The sequence below is a fragment of the Apteryx mantelli genome, chromosome 5 (assembly GCF_036417845.1).
Source record: "Apteryx mantelli isolate bAptMan1 chromosome 5, bAptMan1.hap1, whole genome shotgun sequence".
NCBI lineage: Eukaryota > Metazoa > Chordata > Aves > Apterygiformes > Apterygidae > Apteryx > Apteryx mantelli.
In genome coordinates, this window is record NC_089982.1 from 77629473 (window position 1) to 77652061 (window position 22589).

Consider the following 22589-nt stretch of genomic DNA (forward strand, 5'->3'; position numbering starts at 1 on the left):
ACTAACACAGGTGAAACCTCTGATTTTGTAAATGTGTTTTGGTAGCTTATTTAAGAGTCAGCCTTCTTCACTTACCCTTGTCACCTTGGAGACAAACGCAGCAACAAACCTGTAAATGAACGAATCATGCGGATCATTCACATACCTGTGTTTCTGCGGAGTGTGATGAGTGTACACGCATTGTTGGCTCTCGGTTATCTGTGTGTGGATTAACAAGGTTGTGGATTATGTGTACTGCAGACACTAGCTGAGGCAGCACAGGGCGAATGCAGCTGTATTGCTTCAAAGCTAAGTTGGCTCTAATAGAAGTACAGCTACTTTTGTAATAAACCTAGCAATTCCTGCTGGTGGTCTGTGATGCACAGGGTCTGCTGGTCCAACATCAAGTTATCCACGTTTGTCACGAGGAATGCTGTATCTTTGATTTTATTCTGCGTATTCTGTTGCAAGACCTCCCATCACTGTAAAATCAATAAAACATGTAAAAAAGAAATAAATTGATATCTTTCCCAAAAGACTCATTCTTTTACATTCCTTGAAATGTTGGTTATGAAAATGACTTCATGCATTAGGTCCTAAAGTAGCAAGAATAAAGCTATTTGTGACTTCTGATGGTAAAAATTCCACAGCTGAATTAAGATTGCGCTGTTCCTCAGTCGTTTCATTTTGAGAGCAGGGAAAAACATGGAGAAGGAAATAGTTATGAGTCAGCTTGACTGCAGTTCATTAAGAATTTTGAAGGCTGGGGCCAACATCCCAGAGGAAGAAGTATGCAGTATGATAAGTTTTTGAAATTTTGAAATTTGAAAACCCTTTCCAAATACAGCTGCCTATTTATCTGCCTGCTGGTGAATCTCTCTTTTCTAAATTCTCAAAATGCATGGTACTATTCAGCTGTATAACATCCCAGACCATGGCTGTTAGTCCTGTTATTTGCTAGCTTCTGGAAAACAGAGGCATTACAGTCCAGACTTGGCTCTGTTGTTGGGGAATACAATACAACGCGGTGCTGAACAAACACAAAGGAAGATAAACTCTCTGCAACCAAGTGCTTGCCATTTTAAGCTATTCAACCCTCTACTAGACATAGCATCATAGTTCTGTCTTTTCTGTAGTTCTACGGCTACCACTCCTCCTTCCTGCTCTCCTAGGATCCCTAACTCTTCCTTTTGAGCTACTGCATGAGTCCTACATTGCTTTCCTGGACTACTGTAGCATTTAAGATGAAGGAAAAATACAGCACGTTTTGTCAGCGTTGCAGGTTGTGGAAGTGATCTTCGCAGCTAGATGGCAACAAAAGAATTCCATTAGATTTCCTTCAGCAAAAAGTGGGAAATATAATGTTGTGAGAGCATTAAAAGCAGCTGCCTGACTCTAATGTCAGCGACAGTCTCCTTCAATTTAAATATTTGCAATAGCCATAATTAAACACTTAGTAACTGGCACAAATTTAAGATAGAAATACATTACATAGTCTTACTGCTGTACAGATTTTAATTCAGATTTATATCCTCCCTGGCTTTATGCCTGGAATAAATCTTGTGATTTGAAGGCCTTTTTACACAGTATAGTAATTGTCACAGAGGGCAAATTATCTTCTAGGTGAGTAACAGATTTTTGCCTTTTTCTGGAAGCAGTTCCCTAAAGGGATCATACAATGTTATGTTCTCCTTCTACCATGCAAAGACAAAAAAGATTCACCTCTGTGAATATAGGAATGGTATGTCTAGGTCAGTTAGTCTAGTCTCTGGCTGCTGTAGGCCATCATGTCATATAAACCTTCTGAACAGTTCTCCCCTCACCCTCTAAAACCAGTGTTGAAATTGGTGGTCCTGCTATGCACTGTTACTGTCATGCAAGAAGATGTGTTGGGAACTTGGGCTGACCATGCCTTTTGAAACGATAAATATGTGAACAAATATTGCTTGTTTTTTCTCCTCATTTTTATTCTTTAGGAAGATGAATGTAGCAAATCATGGTACAATATATAATGATAACAGAAATACAGACCACAGCATTCTTACCCAGATATTTGTCATTCTGCCACAGAAGCCTCAGCTGCAAGGGTTCAGTTTCTTACAGCTTTTGATTCTAGCTGGAAAAATAGGTCATTATAGATTAAAAATAAAAAATCTATGACAAAAAAATTAACAAATTTTGATTCAAATGTGCCTGTATGACCAGAGTTCTGCTATTCAAACTGTAAAGATGAAACAAAGGTTAAAATTCAACCTTGTAGTATATAGGCACACTGGGAGAAGTTTTCCAGCAAGTCTGAATTTTTTCCAAATGTATTTTATTTTACTTCAGATCGCAGTATACAAACTGTGGCTCCACTTTTTGCTGCCTCATATGCAGCCATTTTCTGAGCTGTTTCTCTGGCCATGAAGCCATGTTGAAGGATCTTGAACTGCCTTTCCCGACTCTCTTCCAGTTCTTTCCAATGGTTCTGTTGCAAAGAATTCTGCAGAAAAGAAACAAAGATTATCACACCGCAGAGAATATAACGGTTCTATTTAGATGATGCACTGAACTTTTATATGATAATCTGGCTGGCTGGTGACACATTCTACTTGCTAACACAATTGGGAAATGTCAACTTCAAACTAGGCATGATGAATAGAAACATAACTTGATTGGGTTGCCCAGTTTAAGATGAATTAAACACAGCTGCAACACTCCACAAAATGTTAGGTCAAGACAAAACTACATCTGGATTGATATGCTCCAATGCCACTACCTTATGTTCTCCCATTGCCAGCAAATTATACTTGAAGCCATAAATGAACAGTTGCAAAGATCCTCTCTGTCAGACTCTACTGATTTGCAGATTCAAAAACTAGGTACACAAGGCAGCATTGCCAAGAAAGCTCAGAATAAACAGAAAACAGTGACTTTCTCATCTGATTCTTGGCTTAAAATGATAGAACAATGTGTTTTCTAGTTTTCTAAGTTGTAATATAAATTCTATTTTATTAAGAACTGAATAGTGATTTATGAACAAACTTTATTGTCGCTTATATCAGCACAAACTCACTGGGCCTAAAGGGCCATCACAAATGTAACTGAAGCCACAATCTAGACTTGGAACTTTAATACAGGAGTAGGTCTCATTTTCTTCAATTTATTGAGGACTCTTAAAAGGTAGCAGTACCAACGGAGCGCGAGGTAACTATTGCATAAAGGGAAGAATTCTTTTTTTATAGTCACACTACCACTGTTTTCAGCAATATGCAGTTCATCTAGAATAAAGATGCAGCTGGACATAACTGGCCAGAATTAAGCCACTTCTTTGTAATAACATCTGGATACAGTCAGGCAGAGCCAAACAGTACTGATGGAAGACACACCAAAATATTTAAATAATTTATATTAACTTTGAGGTTTTTCTATTGGATTTTTCTTACAGCTATCTTAACATTTGAGCAGAACTTAAACAAAAACACTGTGACATCTTCAGAGACTTACAGTTAAACCCAATAAAAAGACAAAAACTAATATTGAAACAGCTTTCAAAATCTGGCTTTTTTGCATATTCATATGACACAAGAGCACTCACAGAGTCCCACATCAGGTAGTCAAAAGTTCTAGATATTAATTTATAATTTCTTTTTGTTGATTTTTTAAAATGACTCACATGTTGTAATTATATGGCTGTTTTCCTTTGAGGTCTCCATTTATTGCTTTCACTTTACTCTGGATCCTATTCAGCAAAGCTTTTAAGCATGTGTTCAAAGCCTCAGTTCAGAAAGCCATCTCAATTTAGGAAATGCTTTCCTGAATTAGGCCCTTGTCTGCATGCACCTACAGTTTTGGTTTTTGTGGCCTGAAATGGGGATTCTGAGGGCAGCAAACATTGATATTCTGAAAGATGGCACTATTTCAGTTTTTGAACTATACACACTTGAAAAATACAGTTTTCCTCTTCACTTGAATTCAGCTTCATCAAAGCTCCTCAGAAAATAGATCAAGAGTTATTATTTTAACAGATTGGAGAGACTGGGAGATATAGTTCTAATTTTACATTGGGCTAGTACAACTTTTTAAAAGTGATCCCATCATGACTGTTCACTGCAGTGTTTCATAAACTTCTGTGTATGTACTGTTGCTGGTATGTGAACCATTTCTAAATGTTAGGCATGTGTGAGGCAATGGCAGAGGTGGCAGCAGTAGCAGCAGATCCTGACTGCTTGTCTTTAGACACTTGCCAAGGAAACACAACCAATGTAACCCATCAAAAAGCCTACAGGCCTAGTGGTGCTTCCATATCTTGATGTGGGACCAGGCTGAGGAAAGGTGAGATAAAAATCATGGAGATGATAAACTGGAACATGCCTTAGGTGGAAGAGGGGGTCAGGTCACAGTTGGGTGTCATGGGATGTGTGTGATAGGAGGGTGAGGAGGACAGAGTTAGGGACAAGGGGTAAGATCTTGTTTTGGTGGGATGAGAGTATGTGGTAGAAGGAGTGAGAAGACAGGGATCGTATGGATGAGCCTTGGTCTGTGGTAGCAGATATGATAAGAAGATGAGGTTGAGGCCATGGTTTGGACAGACAGAAGACATGCACATAGAGGAGGCAAGGGGGTTGCTGTTGCTGCTACTATATAGCAGCACCTGCTTCTGCCACCCCTGCCAGTAGTGGCAGTTGAGCAAAAAAAGTTTCTGAACACCGGGTATATTGCAGATCGTTTTTCTTTATGTAACTCCCAGACCTTGACTGATGTCACGCTGGTTTTCTGGGGGGTAATCTTTAAGAGTTCTGCTTGCTTTTTACGCTCCATTGTTTTTTCTATAATCTTTTGCTGCAGGTTTAAAATGCGTTCATCTTTCACAGGCCTTTCACCAGACTGGGATTTTCTTTTCTTTTCTTCTTGCCTGCAAAATCAAAAAGAAACAAAGAGAAGGTAAAATAGTATCAACCTACAGAATAATCCATCTGAGCATATATTACTTTGATAATAATGAATTTGGTCTTGCCTCTGGGGACTAGCTAGACTGAAAACAGGTTTAAATCATATAGCTCAATGAATGTGGTATTCACAATTTGCTTCTTGTTGTTTACAGAACAGCACTACTAAACAGTATAAAATAATTTCTTCCCACAGCATGCCACGATGAAAATATCAGAGGCATTTCAAGCCTGAAATTCTTTAGGAAAAATATGTGCAAAACCTGTGATAATATTGCAGCTTTTTGCTTGTGAGAACTATGGCATCTTCTTTATATGATCATTAGTATTCAACTTGATTGCTATATTCCTTGGCAAATAAAGATATTCTTTTCTGTGTAATCTCAGTGCCCAAATTCAGAATCAATAGGGATGGTGATGTATTAATTGAGGTTATTGTGTCTAGGTCAGCATAAATTGATAGTACAGTGTGTAGCATAAAAATAAGGAATAAGAGAACAGTTATTTGATAGTCTTCCTTTTTTTTTCTTTTGCTTTTTTTCTCTGCTTTTATATTCTCTGGACTTTACATTTTATCAGTTTTTGCTTACTTTCACCCAGCACAATTTATTCACAACTTTTTCATGTAGGTTACATCACTTTAGATAGTGACTCACTTACTTACATACAACTTTCTCTTTTATTCAACATATTGCTCTTGAATTTGGCTCAGTGTCATTAAGCTGTAGTATTAATATTATGTCATGAGCAGCTGTGATTCTCTGGCCCAATTCATAGCTAAAGTAAGTGTCAGCCCTACCAAAGGAGATACATGATTATATAACATATCACCAGGTTAGAACTGATGTCTTCTCTCAGCTGACAAGGAGAGCAGAGCTTTTTAGTTTTACTCCAAGTTTTGTCAAAGGTCCTTTTGTTTTGCTGTTTTGTTGTGTGCATTTCTGTACAATTGCTTTTACTGGAAACCACAGTAAGACACAGAATAACCTGTTCAAGGCAGAGAGTGCACTGGGGCCCTGTTTAGCTGATACGGTAACTAACTCTGTGAGTGGCAGGACTAATTCACCAACAAGTTGCCCCTCGGAACTGTTTTACAACAGAACCCTTCCCTTATCTCTTGGGTCTTATACTACAGTGTTTTCAGTTAAAGGCATACTCTTCTCAAGGAGCAGGAGGAGGAGGAAGAGGGAAGAAGTCCCTTCTGATGCTAAAATCACCAGTTTACTTTTAAAAGTGTCCATATCAAGAACACAGGGATCCAAATACTTCTTTTACTTTAGGTGAAATTGGTTTTGTCTGTCTTGTCAGCTTCATCTTTGCTGTGATTAATATATGGAAAAGGAGGCACAGTTTAGATTGGCTTCTCATTTCCAGTTGCTTTCCTGAGACACTTCCTGAACTGCTCTGCTGTTTGCGTCATGGTATCTGGATGGGATAACACTTCCTTAACCTCCTTAATATAGTTACCTACTCTGTTACAGTGAGATTAATTTTTAACACTGAAGTCTAAAAAATTATGTTCTAATGTATGTAAGTCTAAAAATTATGCTCTATCAATTAATCTGATTGATTGAGAACATGGATTATTTCCAGTTGCACTGTAATGAGGCATTGCATTCAAAGGGATATAGCAGAATATAACAATACGGTTTTATGTAAACACTTCATGATTAAATATTGTCAGTGGGAATAAGTAACAAAACCTTTCATTACATGCAAATCCAGATTCTTGTAAATATAATTACAGGAAAAACAGCAAGAGGTTTAACATCATGAAGCCACAGCAGCTGCTTCTGAATTAATATTGTAAATAGTTGCTTATTATCTGTCTAATGTTCAGTCTTCTCCTACGTGAAGTCATGTGCTCGTCATCTGCGTTATTCCAAAAAGCAGAGAGTTCCATAAATTTTCAGATGCCATACCACATCACAACGTTTCTGGGAAATTCAAAGAGGGGAAGGCATGAAAAATGTAATTTAAAAATTCTAGTGTTTTGTGATGGTCAGTTGAGAACTTCAAGGCAGAGAAAGCTCATACAGTCTCTGTCTCCCCTATCACGTATTTCCTAAGAAAGTAAGGTAACAGCCATTCAAAACGGGATAGTACATGTTCAGAAGAATTCTCTCCAGATTCAATAGAAAATTGTGTGATAATTTATGAAAAAAAGCGGGAGTTCATCCATCTTGCTCCTCATAACAATTCCCTGATTCTTCTCCTACACAGGGAAGCCAAGGAGTATTAGTGTCAGTTTGGACTGCCTTCCTGGCATAGCAGATGCAGAATTTTGGTCACCATCCTTCTCTTCCCCACAGCACTTCATCTGGACATTGCCCAGACTTGGAGTGGGGAGGAGGTTTGGGCAGCAGGCACCATCATGTCCCTTGCAAATGAGCAGAAAAATAAGCAAGGCAGGAACATGAGCAAGAACGGAAATGGCTGACTTCTGTGTGCAAGGCCTTTCTTAGGTGGCAGTGGGTGATGGGGGCACTGACATGCTACTGTCATCTGGATGAGACAGACAAAAGGATAGTGTGGTGCTTCCTAGAGGAGCTTGCAGAGGAGACAGAAGTTGAGTACGTAAGGTTTTGTGGGATAACTTTCCTCTGGACAGCTTTAAAGTCCATGAAGTCCCAAGACCAGGCTAAATCTAAGCCTGTAAAACCCCCAGGCCACAGATAATGTGGATGGAAGAAGCCTCAGCACCAACTGGTTTGATCTACTGTTTGGTTCTAATTGCATTAGATTAGTTGCAATATAGACCTAGCCTCACTGAAATAAAAGGAAATTGTACTTGAAGTATGCAGGGACGTACCTGTAATACATTAGCATGTATTGAAACTCTCATAAATCTTTTGGTGTTCATTTTTGAAAGCTTAGGAGTCAAATGTTTGTCCACTGCATATGCCACTGCCACCTTTCAAACTGTGTGAAATTCTACCAATTAAAGGGACATGCTGCATATATACTGAGTTGTCTTCTAAAGTGTTCTGCAAGCACTCACAAAGCCATTGCTGTGATGGATGCCATGGCTTGCAGTCTATTAAAGGCTGATGTCTTGGTAATTTTTCAGGATCCATTTCCTATTTTGTTTAATATAGTTCATTATATGTTATTATGTGCTGCTTCTGAGTTGATGCATGCCTGTTTGAAAATTATATTGAAAGAAACCTGCTTGGTAGGGACCCAATTAAATTTCAACTATGCTAACCAAAACACATTTCTTTAGCAAAGCTTAGCTGCCATACCTTAGCTGATAGCAGTAGCCTTCAACGTAATGCAATTTAAGATATAACATCCAATTTTACGTTGAAGCATACCAATATCTTGTGAGCACCACGGATAAGATTTGCTTTTCTATTCCTATGATTATTAATTAATTCTGTAAACATAATCATTTGATCTTTACTTCTCCAGTGTAGTATATCAGTGCAACACAAGCAATTAATCACTCACACTGATTTGATAGATATTTCAGGATTAAGGATCTGTAAAGCATATTTAACACATAAAGGCCATAGTTTGTTTAGAAAAAAACAAAAGCTGCAGGAAATTGTTTAGTATCTGTAAATGGGCCAGCACACTGTATTCCTATATTAACAGAAATACTACCATAGATTTGCATTCTAGATGATAATGCTATTAAATGCATTCTTGAAGAACATTATTTCTGGAATACTTTGAAGATGCTTCTCTATAGTAGATGATGCTTCCAAGTTACATATGATTGCCTGGGAGCCATGAAAGGAAAAGTCTTGTAACATCAAGTTTCATATATAATGAAACTTTATATTTTATTTATTTGGAAAGCAATCTAGGTTCCATTAAAATAAAGTGCATTTCTGTATTACTTACCATGAATCTGAACAGAAGCCTGCAAATTAAGTGTTTAATTTCATTGGATTCTATCATCTTTGGCATGGTGGTCTGTTCTAAATAACATTTCAGATGTGTCAGGACAAAAAGTGAAATAAAGCTAGTTTCTCATTCAGACATAGCTTATTTCAGGATCAGTTTTAGATCTGAATTAAGCCAAAGAGTCTATTTTAAAGAAACCCAGCACCATATGAAATCCAAAGGCTGCATATCTAGCATAACAAATGATTCTTTGAGTAGCTACTAGAGAAACAGATTTTACGTGGTATACAAGCTTAAGCTCTAGTTTGAATCTCTAATGGAAAGTAGTGACTTGAATTGCTTCCACAGTCTTTTACAACACTGAATGCTTGGAGATAAGGGTTTATTTCCATGTCCAACTCTATTTCAGGTTCGTTAGTCTTAAAACCTTCTCTCTGTGGATGTCATTCAAGAGAAGGTCATTGATCCATGCAGTCAATCCACTGGCATTGCAGTTATTGATTCATTAAACTATCTTCTTAAGTATTAACACTCTCTCTTAAATACTAGCACAGTACCCTACTCTTTGGAGATTACCTATCAGCAACAAACCAAATTAGAGCTGGGACTAGTGAGAACTAGTTAATTGAATACATCAATACTGCTTTCTGTGATTGAGAATTAGAACTGGAAGATAAATCAATATGAATTGAACTCTAAGAAGACACCTTTGGTACCTCAGTGATAAACACAAATCTAAGACATGTCTAAAGACATATGCTTTTAGCCTTATAGACTATGTCTTCAGAATCTCAGCATGAATGTCTGTTTGCAAAATAAATATGGCAAGACAGGGAGTAAACTACTGAATAGACAAAATGGCACAGATGAAAGACAACTTGCAAGGAAACAATGGCAACTAGTCAAGATGCAGTAAAAATGGCGTAAGATCAAGAGGTGTGCCATGTTTTATACTTTCATACAGGCTTTCTTCCTGCTCAACTTTATTTGTAAATAGTTTTAACTTTAATTTTATTGCTTTGTGGAAGGGCTTCTGCATATGTGAAGTATCTATGGTGCTTATGGATCCTTTATGATAATGAATAATAAATACAATAATGAATAATAGATATGAATAATGAATACAAAATTTGATCAGAGAGCCTGTAAGCAAAGATTTTTCTCTTTGATCTACTGATATACTATATTGAATTTATTATTTGTTATTATTATAAGAAAATCTCCTTCCTATAATATCTTTAACTTCTAAAATAAAGCCTGTCCTTCTACACAAGAAATGAGGTTCAAGGAAGAAAAATATGGCCCTAACATATTAAGTAAAAATGAGAAACCACTTTAAGTAGCCATCTAGAATGATTCCAATAAAATCAAATTAGTTCTGATTAACTGAAAAGGAACAGAAGAAAGGCAGAGCTGCTTTTCTCAATATATGATCTTGGCTCCGAATCCTGGGGCAATACTGTCACCAGCCTAAGGAGTGTCTTCAACCATAAATTCAAACTGATGAAAAAGATTTGTTAAATCTGAAGAAAATTACTTCCAAGAAAAAAAAGGGAAATCTTGGCCCCACTGTAATCTTTGGCAAAACTCCTACTGATTTATAAAAGGGCAGCATTTTGCTCTATACTTGTTTTTCTTCTCAAAGGGCTAGCAAAATATTAACAAAGTTGCAATGTCTTAAATGCCACATGCTGTTTTATACTGACTTTAAAGCAGCTGCTCGTCCAAGTTCTGCTCTGAACAGGGAAATCTGGTCTAGTTTGTCTAGAAGAAGTTGTTCTTTAGCTTGTTTTTCATGAATTATCTGGTCTCTCTTCTCTTCCTCTGCTGCCTTCTGTGTTTCTCTGAGTAGAGCGAGGCGTTCACGTAGTTCCACTATTGACATTTCACAAATTAAACCATGGCCACCAGTCTAGAGAAAATGAAATATTGGTTCAAATAACACTCTTTAAATAGCGAGGGAAGAGTAAATGACTAAAACCAGAATATTTTGATTGTATTCCAAATCATGCTGAATGTTTTGACTTCAAGAAAGATAGACCTTAACTTACTGCTTATCACAAACAGTTTCAGGTGGTAGAGGTTATCTTTTGTATTTGTAAAAATATAAGGCTCATAAAACTTTTCATGAAAAAATTTGAAATATAGACTAATCATAAATGCAATGTATTTTCTGTCTGGAAAAAAAATTAGTTGGCATATCATTTAGTTTTAATAAGATTTTTTAAGTTTCATTTGAAATGTGTAAAACTATATTTTTTAAGTTTGTAAAACCAGAAGAGAGTTTAGTCTCCAAAATAAGTATTTTTTCTGTCTATTTTCAGATTATGGATTTGATCTATGATGTGTATCCACTGTTTTGATCTGAGAAGACTAGGAATAAACAATGCTTTGTACCTAGAAAATTCAAATCTTAATGCCCAGTGTTAAAATATTCAAAAATGAATGTTCAATATTTAAAGAAGGGCCCCTCCAAAATAAAAGAGACACAGAACTACTGGAGCGAGTCCAGCAAAGGGCTACTAAGATGATTAAGGAACTGGAGCATCTCTCATACAAGAAAAGGCTGAAAGAGCTGGGACTCTTCAGCCTAGAGAAGAGAAGACTTAGGGGGAATCTTATCAATGTGTATAAATATCTGATGGGATGGTGTAAAGAGGATGGGACCACACTGTTTTCAGTGGTGCCCAGCAATAGGACAAGAGGCAACAGGCACAAACTGAAACACAGGCAGTTCTTTCTGAACATAAGGAAAAACTTCTTTACTGTGACGGTGACTGAGCACTGGAACAGGTTGCCCAGAGAAGTTGTGGAGTCTCCATCCTTGGAGATATTCAAAAGCCATCTGGACGCAATGCTTGGAACCCTGCTCTAGGTAACCCTGCTTGAGCAGGGGGGTTGGACTTAGACGATCTCCAGAGGTCCCTTCCAACCTCAGCCATTCTGTGATTCTGTGATAATGTGATTCTGTGAAGGCTTTTTAAAATCCACTTCTGAATGAGAGAGATAAGGAGCCTAATTCTGAGATGTAATGAGAAACTTCAGCATCTTTGGAAGTCCGCAGAAGTTTGCAAATGAAATCAGATCATTTCTAAAACGATTCATGAAAACTTGAAGTTTTCAGTCCCTGCTCATACATATATTCTCTCCTTCCCTATGTCTACATATATATACATTTGCCTATATGGAAAAATCATGTAACTACACAAATACCGAGCTTCTATGTAGCTTTGTTTGCAAAATTTCATCCATTTCACACCAACTAATATTCTTTTGTCTACCTTAACATATTGTTTGGTACACATCTTTGGTACATATCTTGTACCATGCATTCTGATGGTTATAATGGAATATATCGGTTCAGGAAGTTAAAGATGTTAATCTGACTGTTGCTATATGGTTGTATAACATTAAAAGTGAAACACTGGTCGGAATTTTGATCACAAAGACTCATTTCCATAGAACCAGTGCCAGAAAATTAATGACAAAGTTTGGAAAGGATGAATGGGGAGCAAAAAAGAACAACTGCTCTTCCAAATTGTATTTTTGACAATGATATTATATGATAATGATAGACATATGTAATCAAAACTCATTACAATCCTTTTAATGGAGACAAATTATTCAGTTTATGAGCCTGCATTTTTTCAAGCAATCCTTTTTAGCATCAAACAGAAAAGTCCATGTACTGATAGTGAGTTGGTTGTTGACATTTTGACTTCCTGCTTTTGAGCTTTTTACAAAACAGAACATGGAAGGGAAGAAAAAAAATGGGAAAAGAGAAGGATGCTTAGTCACAGATAGATGCTCAGATTGTCAGTTTGGCTGTAAGAATTGACCTGGACCCAGGCCCTCTTCTCTGGTCTGGGATGCCATCTAAGAAGCCTAATAAGGTACCCTTCCTCCACTGATCGTTCTCTGGCTGTGCAGAGCATCATTTCTAAGAATCAGGGGGAAAGCCAACAGAGAGGAAGAAAAAAGTAATGGGGAGGGGAAAAGGGAAACACAAAGCAGAGTAAGGCAGAACAGCATTTTATATTTATCAGGATTGGCTATCTGCTTCTACGGCAGTGGTGCTTAAGTGGGTTTATTATTGAGTTATTCTGGAGAGGCTAATGATACAAGATAGTCAATGAAGGAGAATGTGTCATGGGTGACCTTCCCTGAGGACGCTTCCAAGGGTTTCTCCTACAATTTTAGTACCCATAGCTTCTCTTTTTAAAACTTCAGAAGTTAGGTCAATAAGTGAAGATCATCACCTCACTGTTTTTTTCACCTAATGTTTGACTCTCCAATGTGGTTTCTGCTTCCACATTCCTCATGTTTACCAGACATGATCTAAATACAAGTCAAGTGTAGCTTTAGTAGAAGATTGATAAAAGGGTTCAATATTAATCAGTCTTCTTCTTGCATCTTTTTTATCAACATTTACTACCACAGATTACTGAAACAGTTAATGATCACTTATGTCCTTCTCAGATTTGAATTTAGAGTGAATTTGCAAATGTCAAGTGTTGTACCACCTTGCCACCATTCTGACCTAGTCAATGACTGTAAAGTTGTATTAACAGGAAGTGAAAGGAAAATGTTTTGGAACAGGGCACATGTACCAGTGGTTGTGTGTGAGCATGGCAAGGATACATACACTGAAAAGTTCTAGGAAAGAGAATTTCCTAGAAGTGTAAAATGGTAGAGGTTGAATACTTTGAGCGTCTGCATTTCAAAAATATTCAGTGAAGACAGTGAAGTGTTTCCAAAAATATGAAAGGTTCTGTTCTTGTGCAGTATATAATGCTGGTGCTCAGGCAACTGAAGTGCCATCAAGGGAAGAACTGGGTACTTTAAAAATGATGAGAATAAGTCAGAATTTTATGGACATGTATTTAATTTTACATAGTCTGAAAAGCCTTTTAAGAAAGAAAAAAACAAGGCAAGCTATCACCAGAAGTGTGCTAGTTCAAATCTGAATGCCATTGTAATAGTGAATACGAGGGAATTGTGAAGTAAACTGAGAGATATTGTTCAGGTCCATTCTCTTCTACTTGCAATATGTATGGCCATCCCATTATCAGTAACCTTCACTTTGGTAACCTTACACATAGCATAAGCTTGCTTTGGAATGAGTTTTTCAAATAAGACTTGAAACCTGCTGTGTTCTTTTGCTTTGTCTTTTGAGATGAGCTAGATGGGAAAATGTATTTAAAGCCATATTCTGCACTTAGAAACAAATAGGATTTCTGTGGAAGCTCTATTTGAGGGGTCGACAGCCACTGTAAATGGCAGTGAAATGAACTAGGTTCAAAAACAAGAAAGTACTGACATTCCAATCACCTTTATTTTCCTGAATGAGAGCCTGCACCATTTTACAGAAGTTGTTGTGATTGAAAAAGTAATGACATTTCCGGGTCTGACTACATTATACAGTTGTGTCTTTGCAGCATGCACTCTTCTGACTGAACCATCTGGGAAACAAATGTGCAGTGAGACCTTAGTAAAGGTTCTGTTTAGGGATGACACAATGCACAGCTCTACCTGGAAGCAATGAAAAACCTATAGATTGGGGGGCATTTCTGTCATTTCCATGAAGACAGTTAACAGTATCTGTGGTATACAATAATTCTCTGTACTTTTCACTTTTTTTCCTGTTTTTCCCCTTGTGGTTTGGTAGTATTTCTCCAGAGATGGCTGGAGTGGGTCTGGGCTTGCCTCTGATATAAGAGAATTGCCCTCCTTGGCTGGAAAAAAAGAAGTGGAGGAGAAGCCAAGGAGAGAAAAGGAGGACAGGACATTCACGGAGTTGATTTTATTCTTGTTCACTTACTCTACACTTTAAGATAAAATGCGTTCCAAAATCTGGATAAATGAGATGGAGTATTTATTTGCAGGGCTGCAAAAAGGGTAGGTAGCTTTGGAACCAATGAAACCAATGAATGGCTCAGCTCTTTTCAGAAGAGCAGGAGATAAAATGGAAGCATCATGTTGGCTGTTCCACCAGCCCCACAGAAGGAAGACCTGTTCCCTTCTCTGTGGTTTCTGCAGACTAACCACGGGTGTTTCCTTTCTTGTGATCTTCATTTGAATACACAAAGGAAAGGAAAGAAAAACAGAAGGATTATATTTAAAACTGCTAATTTCATTTTATATTATTCTATGTTATTATTCTTTTCATTCTGGATATGGGAAATGGAAGAGTAGCTTTCAGCTACTGTGCTTCTGGTTTAGGAGTAAGACAACAGATTTCTGGATTTCTAAGTCTTGAAATTCTGGAAAAATGGCCACTCTGCATGAGCAGAACAACTCTATCATATGTGCTACAAGCCCAATGTCAGATGTATCAGCTGTTGCTTTGTGCATGAATAGTAAACCCATCAAGTTTGGGATACATTTACTGTGGACTTAACCATGTACACACAGGTCAGTTGCACAGTGTGTACACAACACATCAGAAAGTTTTGAGTTCACTAGACAATCTCTTTTATACACCTAAATGTTGACAATTTTGAAAGTGCAGGAATTAATTTTGCTAATAACCATGGCAGTCGCCACTGCAATATCAGACCAAACTTTGTGTTTGGACATGAGAGCCCAGGACTGACAGATCTGTGACTTTGTGAAGGCTGATTAGATGTTTTAATCACCTGGCATTGAAAGATGTCATAAAATCTGGATCCTATTGGCAAAATTCACAGAAAGTTCAAAGGGCCTAAGATTTCACTTACCATCATAATATTCTTCATGGCAATATTTTCATTTTAAAAGCTTTGTGGAACTTTCCAGTTCACATCTAATCTTTGTGTCATGGGGTCACTTTGTACTTAATGTTGTGTTTCCAGACTGCAATATATCTGCATGCAGTACATAATTCCTCTGAATATGTGAAACATACAATATGCATTTATGAAAAAAAAATCATTTTTCCTTTTGAGCTTACCTCAGTTAAATCAACAAACTTATTTTTGAGGCTTGGTAAAGATTCAATAGCTCGTATTTGTTGAATCAATTCATATCTTTTCCTAAGCTTCTCTTCCTCTTCTTCTAAAGCTTGCTGAAGAAGTTCTCGACTTTCCTCACAAACTTCCTGAACTGAAAGAAAAGAATGAATCTCTGTTAGCTGGTTGCATATTTTAACAAGTAGTCCATCTGGAGAAGAATTCGTATGCACTTGTGAATAATGATGATAATAATACTGATATAAAGGTACTTGAAGGAACAATCTGTCATTGGTGAGAAGAATGATTATAGAAACAAATGATTACTTCCCACTCCAGTATCTATCATTCTATGAAACACATAAACATACTGTATACATACTGTATACATACATAAAGTAGACACTTTGAATTATGGTTTTGTCATTTATGTTCTAATTAAGATGAAAAATGGTAAAATGTAGCAAAATGCGTACTATTTCATTATTTAATAAAAGGATCCTATACGATAGCAAATATTTAGTTTTTTGAGCTACATATATCTTAGAAATCATTGAATTTCAAAAGCTGCTAGGCTTTGCTAGGCCATTCAGATTTGCTGTCTCCCCTCCCCCAACTCTTAATGATACAAGCATGGAGATATACAGGCAGAGAAGAGAGTCCTCTGCTCACCAAAATATGCACAGCTACTGGTAGCCTGTTCTTACACTAGACGTTAACATGACCCTGCACTGAAATATGTATAGTCATGCCAGTCAGAACAGCCTTCTGCTCAGAATTCATTAGCTAATGCATTAAGTGAAGAATTTTCTTTAAGAATTATTGAGGATGAGTAACATCTTCTCCCTTCATCCTAACCACTGATCTGTCTCGGGGGAGCTGCATCCTTCTCCCTTGTGATACTGTCCTTCTAGGAGATGTCTTTTTTTCATTAGCTATAGTCTTCTTCTCTGGCCTGTTGTCTCTGGAGAAGACATCTTGAGCTATGATTCTTTCAAAGTGATTGCTATGCAAGTCTTCTCTTAATGGCATGGATCACAAGAATCTGAGCTGCATAACTTGATTTCACAGTCAGAACAGTCAATCACATATACTACTTCTAGACTGAAGGAAAAGTAGATGCGGAACATCTAATGTTGTATTTTTCCCTTTTAAACAAAGAGCAATTCCCATTGCCAGTAGCTTAGAATTTCTGACCTGCCCATTAGCAACTTGTTTACAGGAATGTATATTCCTGATCTTTCCTTCACCTTCCCTTTCCTTTCAATAAAGATTGTAATTGCCCCACTAAAATAAAGTCATCTGGGGACATTTGACATAATCTCTCATTGTTTTGACAATATATAAATACCTATTTGCTGTTTGTATTTCTGGAGCTTTAGTTTTGCTTGCTTTGCATTCTTGTGTCCTTCCACGACCTGCTCCACCAGCTCTCTCATTTCTTTCTGTTCCTGTAGACGTTTCTCTGCATACTGGTGCATCAACTCTGCTTTCTAAATCCCAAACAAACAGGTCAATAAAAGTCCTCATAACTGGTGATCTGAATGCCTCAAACCGTTGAAATAGTGCAAGAACAAATGGATCCAAAGGACTACATCATCCACAAAAGTAACAAAGGACAACACAGAGACATAGATTTAAGACTACTCTCCCTACCTTTTATTTTCCCATATGATATGACAGTCCCTTATGACATTCCCATATGATATTTATATGACATTTGCACTGCTATTTTCAAGGACTCTCTCCTGGAAAACATGTTCCTAAGAGCAGATGAAAAGGCATCTCTGGCTCTGGTCATGAGATACCAAGATGAGTGCCAATCTAATGCATAGCTGGTTGTAACTACAGGATCTTCTTGGGCAGAAAGTGCTTTTTCAGCCAGCATGTTCCTTTCTTTGTCAGAGGAAATGAACAGGAATCAGAACCATCACTTGGCAGGATTTTCCCAGAGCATGAGTCCTTTCTGTACTTTCTATTTTAGATGAAAGCCAGAAGTTTTAAAAGAAGGGAGGTCATTGTGACACCTGTTGGTGAATGGGGAAGAACTGCTCAGCATTCCTGGAGAACTCCGTATGGATAGGAGTACCCTGCTGGCATCTGTTGGAAAGTAAAGGGAACTGCCTGAAACCAGTCAGGATAGGGCAAGTCTGATTTGCCCATTCCCAAATCAAAGCATATTGGGACATTTCTGTTAAAAATTAAACTTACTTGCTCTGAAACTGAGGTGAATATAAAAGTTACAATCATTCTGGAATGACTGAGCAATCACACTATGCTCAGTTGTACACAGTAGGGTTCACTCTAAGTCATTGCTGCAGCCTGTCTAGGTAAACTCATTGCCAAACAAGGTTGAAAGGTTTTTTTTTTGAAGAACAGAAAAGGATCCTATTCAGTATGTCTTCCTTTTGCAGTAAGCCTTTATGAAGATCTTGTGCATTTATGGTACCATCCTAAGTTGCTGAGGCACTGCAGAGACATCTGTAAGAGATGGCCAGGAGAAAAGTAGCAGCTGGCCCACAGGGCACAGCAGCAAACCTGTCTAGTAGAGAAGAAAGGCGGTGGATGTAGCTTGTGGCAGTGACTATTAAAAATATTAAATCTACAGTATTTGTTATTTCATGAGCACTTGTTCAGCTTATAGGAAAAGCACTGGAAAAACAAATGTGAGTTAGGGGGGAAAAATGGAAAGATCTAGAAATGTTTTTGAGCAAATGTGATTTGCCAGATTGGAAACTGTGTGGAAAGGTATTTCTTGACATAAGTATTCAGCTATCAATATTACTAAAAAGGGTTCTCTGCCTGATTTTTCCCCTAAGAGAGGCTCATGCATGTCAGATAACATGAAGTAAATTGAATTATATCAGTTTAAGAAAACAAATACTTTTATATTTGTGGCTCTCAGTTAACAGTATAAGGAAATTAGTCATATACAGAGATTTCATTGCAAATGATACTTAATATGTCAGTATCTGTACAAAAAGGATATTCACAATGACATGAACGCAGGGGAGAATATTTTTCTCTTCTGTTTTTATTCAATTTAATTCATAAGCATTATCAATCAAATCAAATACTTGTAAAAAGTACTTCAAATATATGACCATTTCTGTGTCTGGAAGTTATAACATGATTTTTTCATTGTCTGCAGACTCCAGGGAGTAAATATGTATAGAACTTCTACACCTACTTATAGCAGATATAATCTATGATAAGCTTTGCACTAATTGAATATAAGCAAAATCTCCTCAACACTGTATGTATTACCTCTTCTCTCATTAGATCAGCTTTCTTCTTGTTTTCTTGAATTACATTCTGATGGGCTAGAACTGCTTCTTCATGACTTAGTTTCCCTTGAAGCCTCTTACACTCTATTTCAGCCAGCTGCTCTTCCAAATCTTTTCCACGCATCTGTTTTTGCCATTCCAAGAATTCAGATGGGTCTTTGGCCCCTCGTAGCAAATTTTCAATTCTGCAAGAGAGAAGAAATGATACATTATACCAGCTATCTGGTTTAGTCCTGCTTTGGTTTGTAGAACATTTCTAGTTGTTTGTTGTGATATAAGGTATTTGATCTCTGCAGAGAAATAAAAACAGTCATTGCCAAGTCATTTGATGGTGTATTTCAACTCCAAGGGCTATCTCAAGAGGTGTTCCTAATATGTGGAAAGCCTAGGAAAGCCAGGCTGGAAGAAAGTGCATGAGGGCATGGACCTGTAAGTTTTCAGTAAAGCCAAGCCCCAAGAGAGCGCAAACTTTATCCACATATGGATTCTCATAGTAACTAGGAGCAAGGAGAATCAGGCCAAAGGTATGTATATTTTTTTCAGAGCAGTTTATAATTTAGAGCTTTTCTCTGCTTAGAGGTGGAAGGAACATGTACTTTTTCTCTTTTGGTAATCTTCTGGGCTACTTTAGCACAGAGAACTAAAATCTCTTTCCCTTAATTCTATTTCTGTTTTGTATTTTGTCAATTAAGTAATACTATAATATTGTTGTAATGCGGCAAAGAAGTATTCAGCTATTAAGCAAAACAACATTCTTATTTACTGTGCGTGGCTGAGAGAGAAAAGCATAGCAAAGGTCTGGGGCAGGCCCTTTAAAGTCCTGCAGTGAAGGATTGATTGAGCCAAGAATTAGGGCAGAGACACAAAAATGCACAGTGAATCTCACCTTACTGCTGTTCTCAAATGCATATATAAGTATGTGTTCCGTGTTACATGCAGTTGAAGATTAAATCTCATGAATAGTATAGTATAGAATAGAATAGTGCTAAGTTAAGGGGTAAATCTATTCCTTTGCTGCATGGACCAAAATTCTGCAGGAGAGAGTGAACAATGTCATGGATAATATAAAAAACCCCTCACTATTCTTATGCAGCTATTAATGATAGGAGATAGCACAACCTGAATGATATATAATATCTTATTGCTGAAGTCCTGATTCATATATCAGAATATGCTAGACCCAAAGACCGGATCCAACTTTATGCAGTCATTCCAGGATTTAAAATGCTAACAATGTTTAGTGCTCAGCCTGCTAAGTCAGGATGATCAGTAATAATACTAAATCAAGATGACATGATGTAGGCTTTATCTTCATTAAAATTATTAGTGAAAATTTTCTGCATTTTTAGTTAGAGAATACAACCTGCAGTGGCTGTTCAGCAGTCACTCTCTGCCTACTTAATGTAGGCTGAAAACCTATGCTGATGAAAAAGCCACAGTCAAGATTCCTTATGTCAGAGCCCTGAGTGCACCAGCAGGACCTGCAATCTCTTACTCACCCCTCCCTCCGCTCGCCCAAGGATTTAGCTGCCTGTGTTCAAGGCCAGCTCTGACATGGTGAACCCATGTAACCACAGATCAGACTGCAGTGAAAAGAACTGTGTGAGGACGAGCTGTGAGAAGTCTCCTTGTGTGTGTAGGGTTCATTCCTGTTTTGCTTGAGAGCCACATTTCGGCTCATGTCAACAGCTTTTGTCCTTGCCCAAGCTATGCTGTAGATATGTGTGTGCCCAGCCTTGTACTTTGTTGACCCTGTCTCATTGACTTGGCCTCCTGGCTAGACCTCAGCCCCGTCTCATCACTATGGACTCATCTGGCAATCTCTGGACTGTTGGCTGACCCTGGTTCCTGTCACTGGACCTGCTCTGCCTGCCTTGCCCAGGTTCTGTGGGACTGAGCCCCTTGCTGGTGAGGACACTGCTCCTGCATGCCTTGCTCTCACCCTCAGCTGCTGGCTTATCCTGCCTTGTGGAGCAGCACAATATTAGTCCACCCTGACACCTTACTATGATGAAAATGGACAAGTATTTTTATATACATGTAAGGAAGTTCATGCATAAAATTTGGTTTGTAATTGACCACATAACATTGAAGAAAATGGAAGTATAAGAAATGATTTGGCTTAATATATGTGCATATACATTTTTATAATGGCCACAAAAGTAGATGTACCTTTGGCTCATTAGTTATTCTGGGGAGTCAGAATATATATAACATGTGGTCTTTATTGGAATTTACAAGTGGGCACTACCCACACTGCTAATCAGAACACAGCCACACTGTATAGCATCTACAGTAAAGCCATGACTTTAATGTAGACTTTATTTTAGTCCACTCTTCTCTTTATTTGTCAACTATGTTTGCAGAATGGTTTCCTAATACATTACAACAGACCCATTATATTAGTTTATCTGGAGTTTACTTAATTATTTTTAATGTGGTTAATTATTCTGTATCAAGAGATATGAAAAATAATCTGAGAAGGATGCGTGATTGTACCTCTTGAGCTCCTGTTCCATTTTCCGCTGATAGAGGGCACCCTCTCTTAAAATAGCTGCTGCATTTAATTTAACAGGTATATTGTCAATCTGTTAGGAAAGGGAATGTATATACTATAGTTAGTAACGTAAACCATAAAACAGAGTATAAAAACATTTCAATGGGTTAAATAAATCGACCTAAGACAGCATAAATTTTGCTTAAAGCATTCATCTCGCATTAATCTGACATTAACAATGAAATTGCATGCTGTTCATAAACCACTCAAGCTGCTTAAGAAATCGGCAAAGTCTCCCAAGTGGATTATAAATTTGTAATCACTCTTGAACCATGTCAAATCCCATAGAAGGTGTTCACTTCCTTTCATTTTTTCAGTACTCATATACATAGTGTGCATGAAAACATTCTAAAAGGAAAAAGATTCCATCTGGTTTGGAAAAGGAAATAAACTGCTTCCAACATAATTTGTGTGGCTAACTTGGAAAGAAGATAAGTTATCCCAAAACATTAAAGTAAAACATAAGCAGTACCTTTCACAGGAAGATTCTGAACGTGTTTTGTAAATAATATTTTAACTTTAAAATACTTCTAATTGGCATCACCAATCTCCATATCCATTTTCTAGACAGTAGAGGCAAATCACAGATTTCACTGACTTTCACTCTTCATGGTGTTACTTGGGTGAGATCCTGTGGCTGCTTTGCAGTTTTTCAGAGTATTGCCTTAGGACTAATTACCAGACAACCTCTAGACACTGAGAGGGGAAGGGAACAACCTCTCTGCCAGTTACAAATTTTCTTTATATATCAGCTTTGCAGGTGCATACATGAGCTAACTGGAAAATAAATGGGATGTTTCATAACTGATAATAATTATGTAGGTTGAGGATAACAAACTTAACCTAGAAATTCGTAAGTACAGTTACTGTATTTTCCACACTGATGGCATATTTTGATAGAAAAAAATTCATTACCTGCCTATTTCTTAGCAAAATGATGATAACTCAAAAATTTCAGAGAGGAAACTAAAGAAACGTAAGTATTTCTTTCTGTTTGACTCAATACGCTTACTCTTCTCAGTGTCTAATGATCTTCTTTCCTCTTTGGTCC

The 22589-nt window shown here is 37.4% G+C and overlaps 1 protein-coding gene across 3 annotated transcripts in view; it reads right to left on the minus strand.

The window, feature by feature from the left end:
• Positions 1-1940: 1940 nt before the first annotated feature.
• CFAP99 (cilia and flagella associated protein 99) overlaps positions 1941-22589 on the minus strand; it is a 65074-nt gene continuing 44425 nt past the window's right edge. For all 3 annotated transcript variants that reach the window (XM_067297195.1, XM_013959941.2, XM_013959940.2), the window contains 7 exons: positions 21481-21569; positions 18962-19166; positions 17046-17187; positions 15697-15848; positions 10472-10677; positions 4714-4876; positions 1941-2464 (listed from right to left, as the gene is read on the minus strand). In XM_067297195.1, coding sequence (XP_067153296.1) covers positions 2297-2464; positions 4714-4876; positions 10472-10677; positions 15697-15848; positions 17046-17187; positions 18962-19166; positions 21481-21569 — 1125 coding nt within the window. In that variant the 3' untranslated portion in view covers positions 1941-2296. The remainder of the gene's footprint in view (positions 2465-4713; positions 4877-10471; positions 10678-15696; positions 15849-17045; positions 17188-18961; positions 19167-21480; positions 21570-22589) is intronic.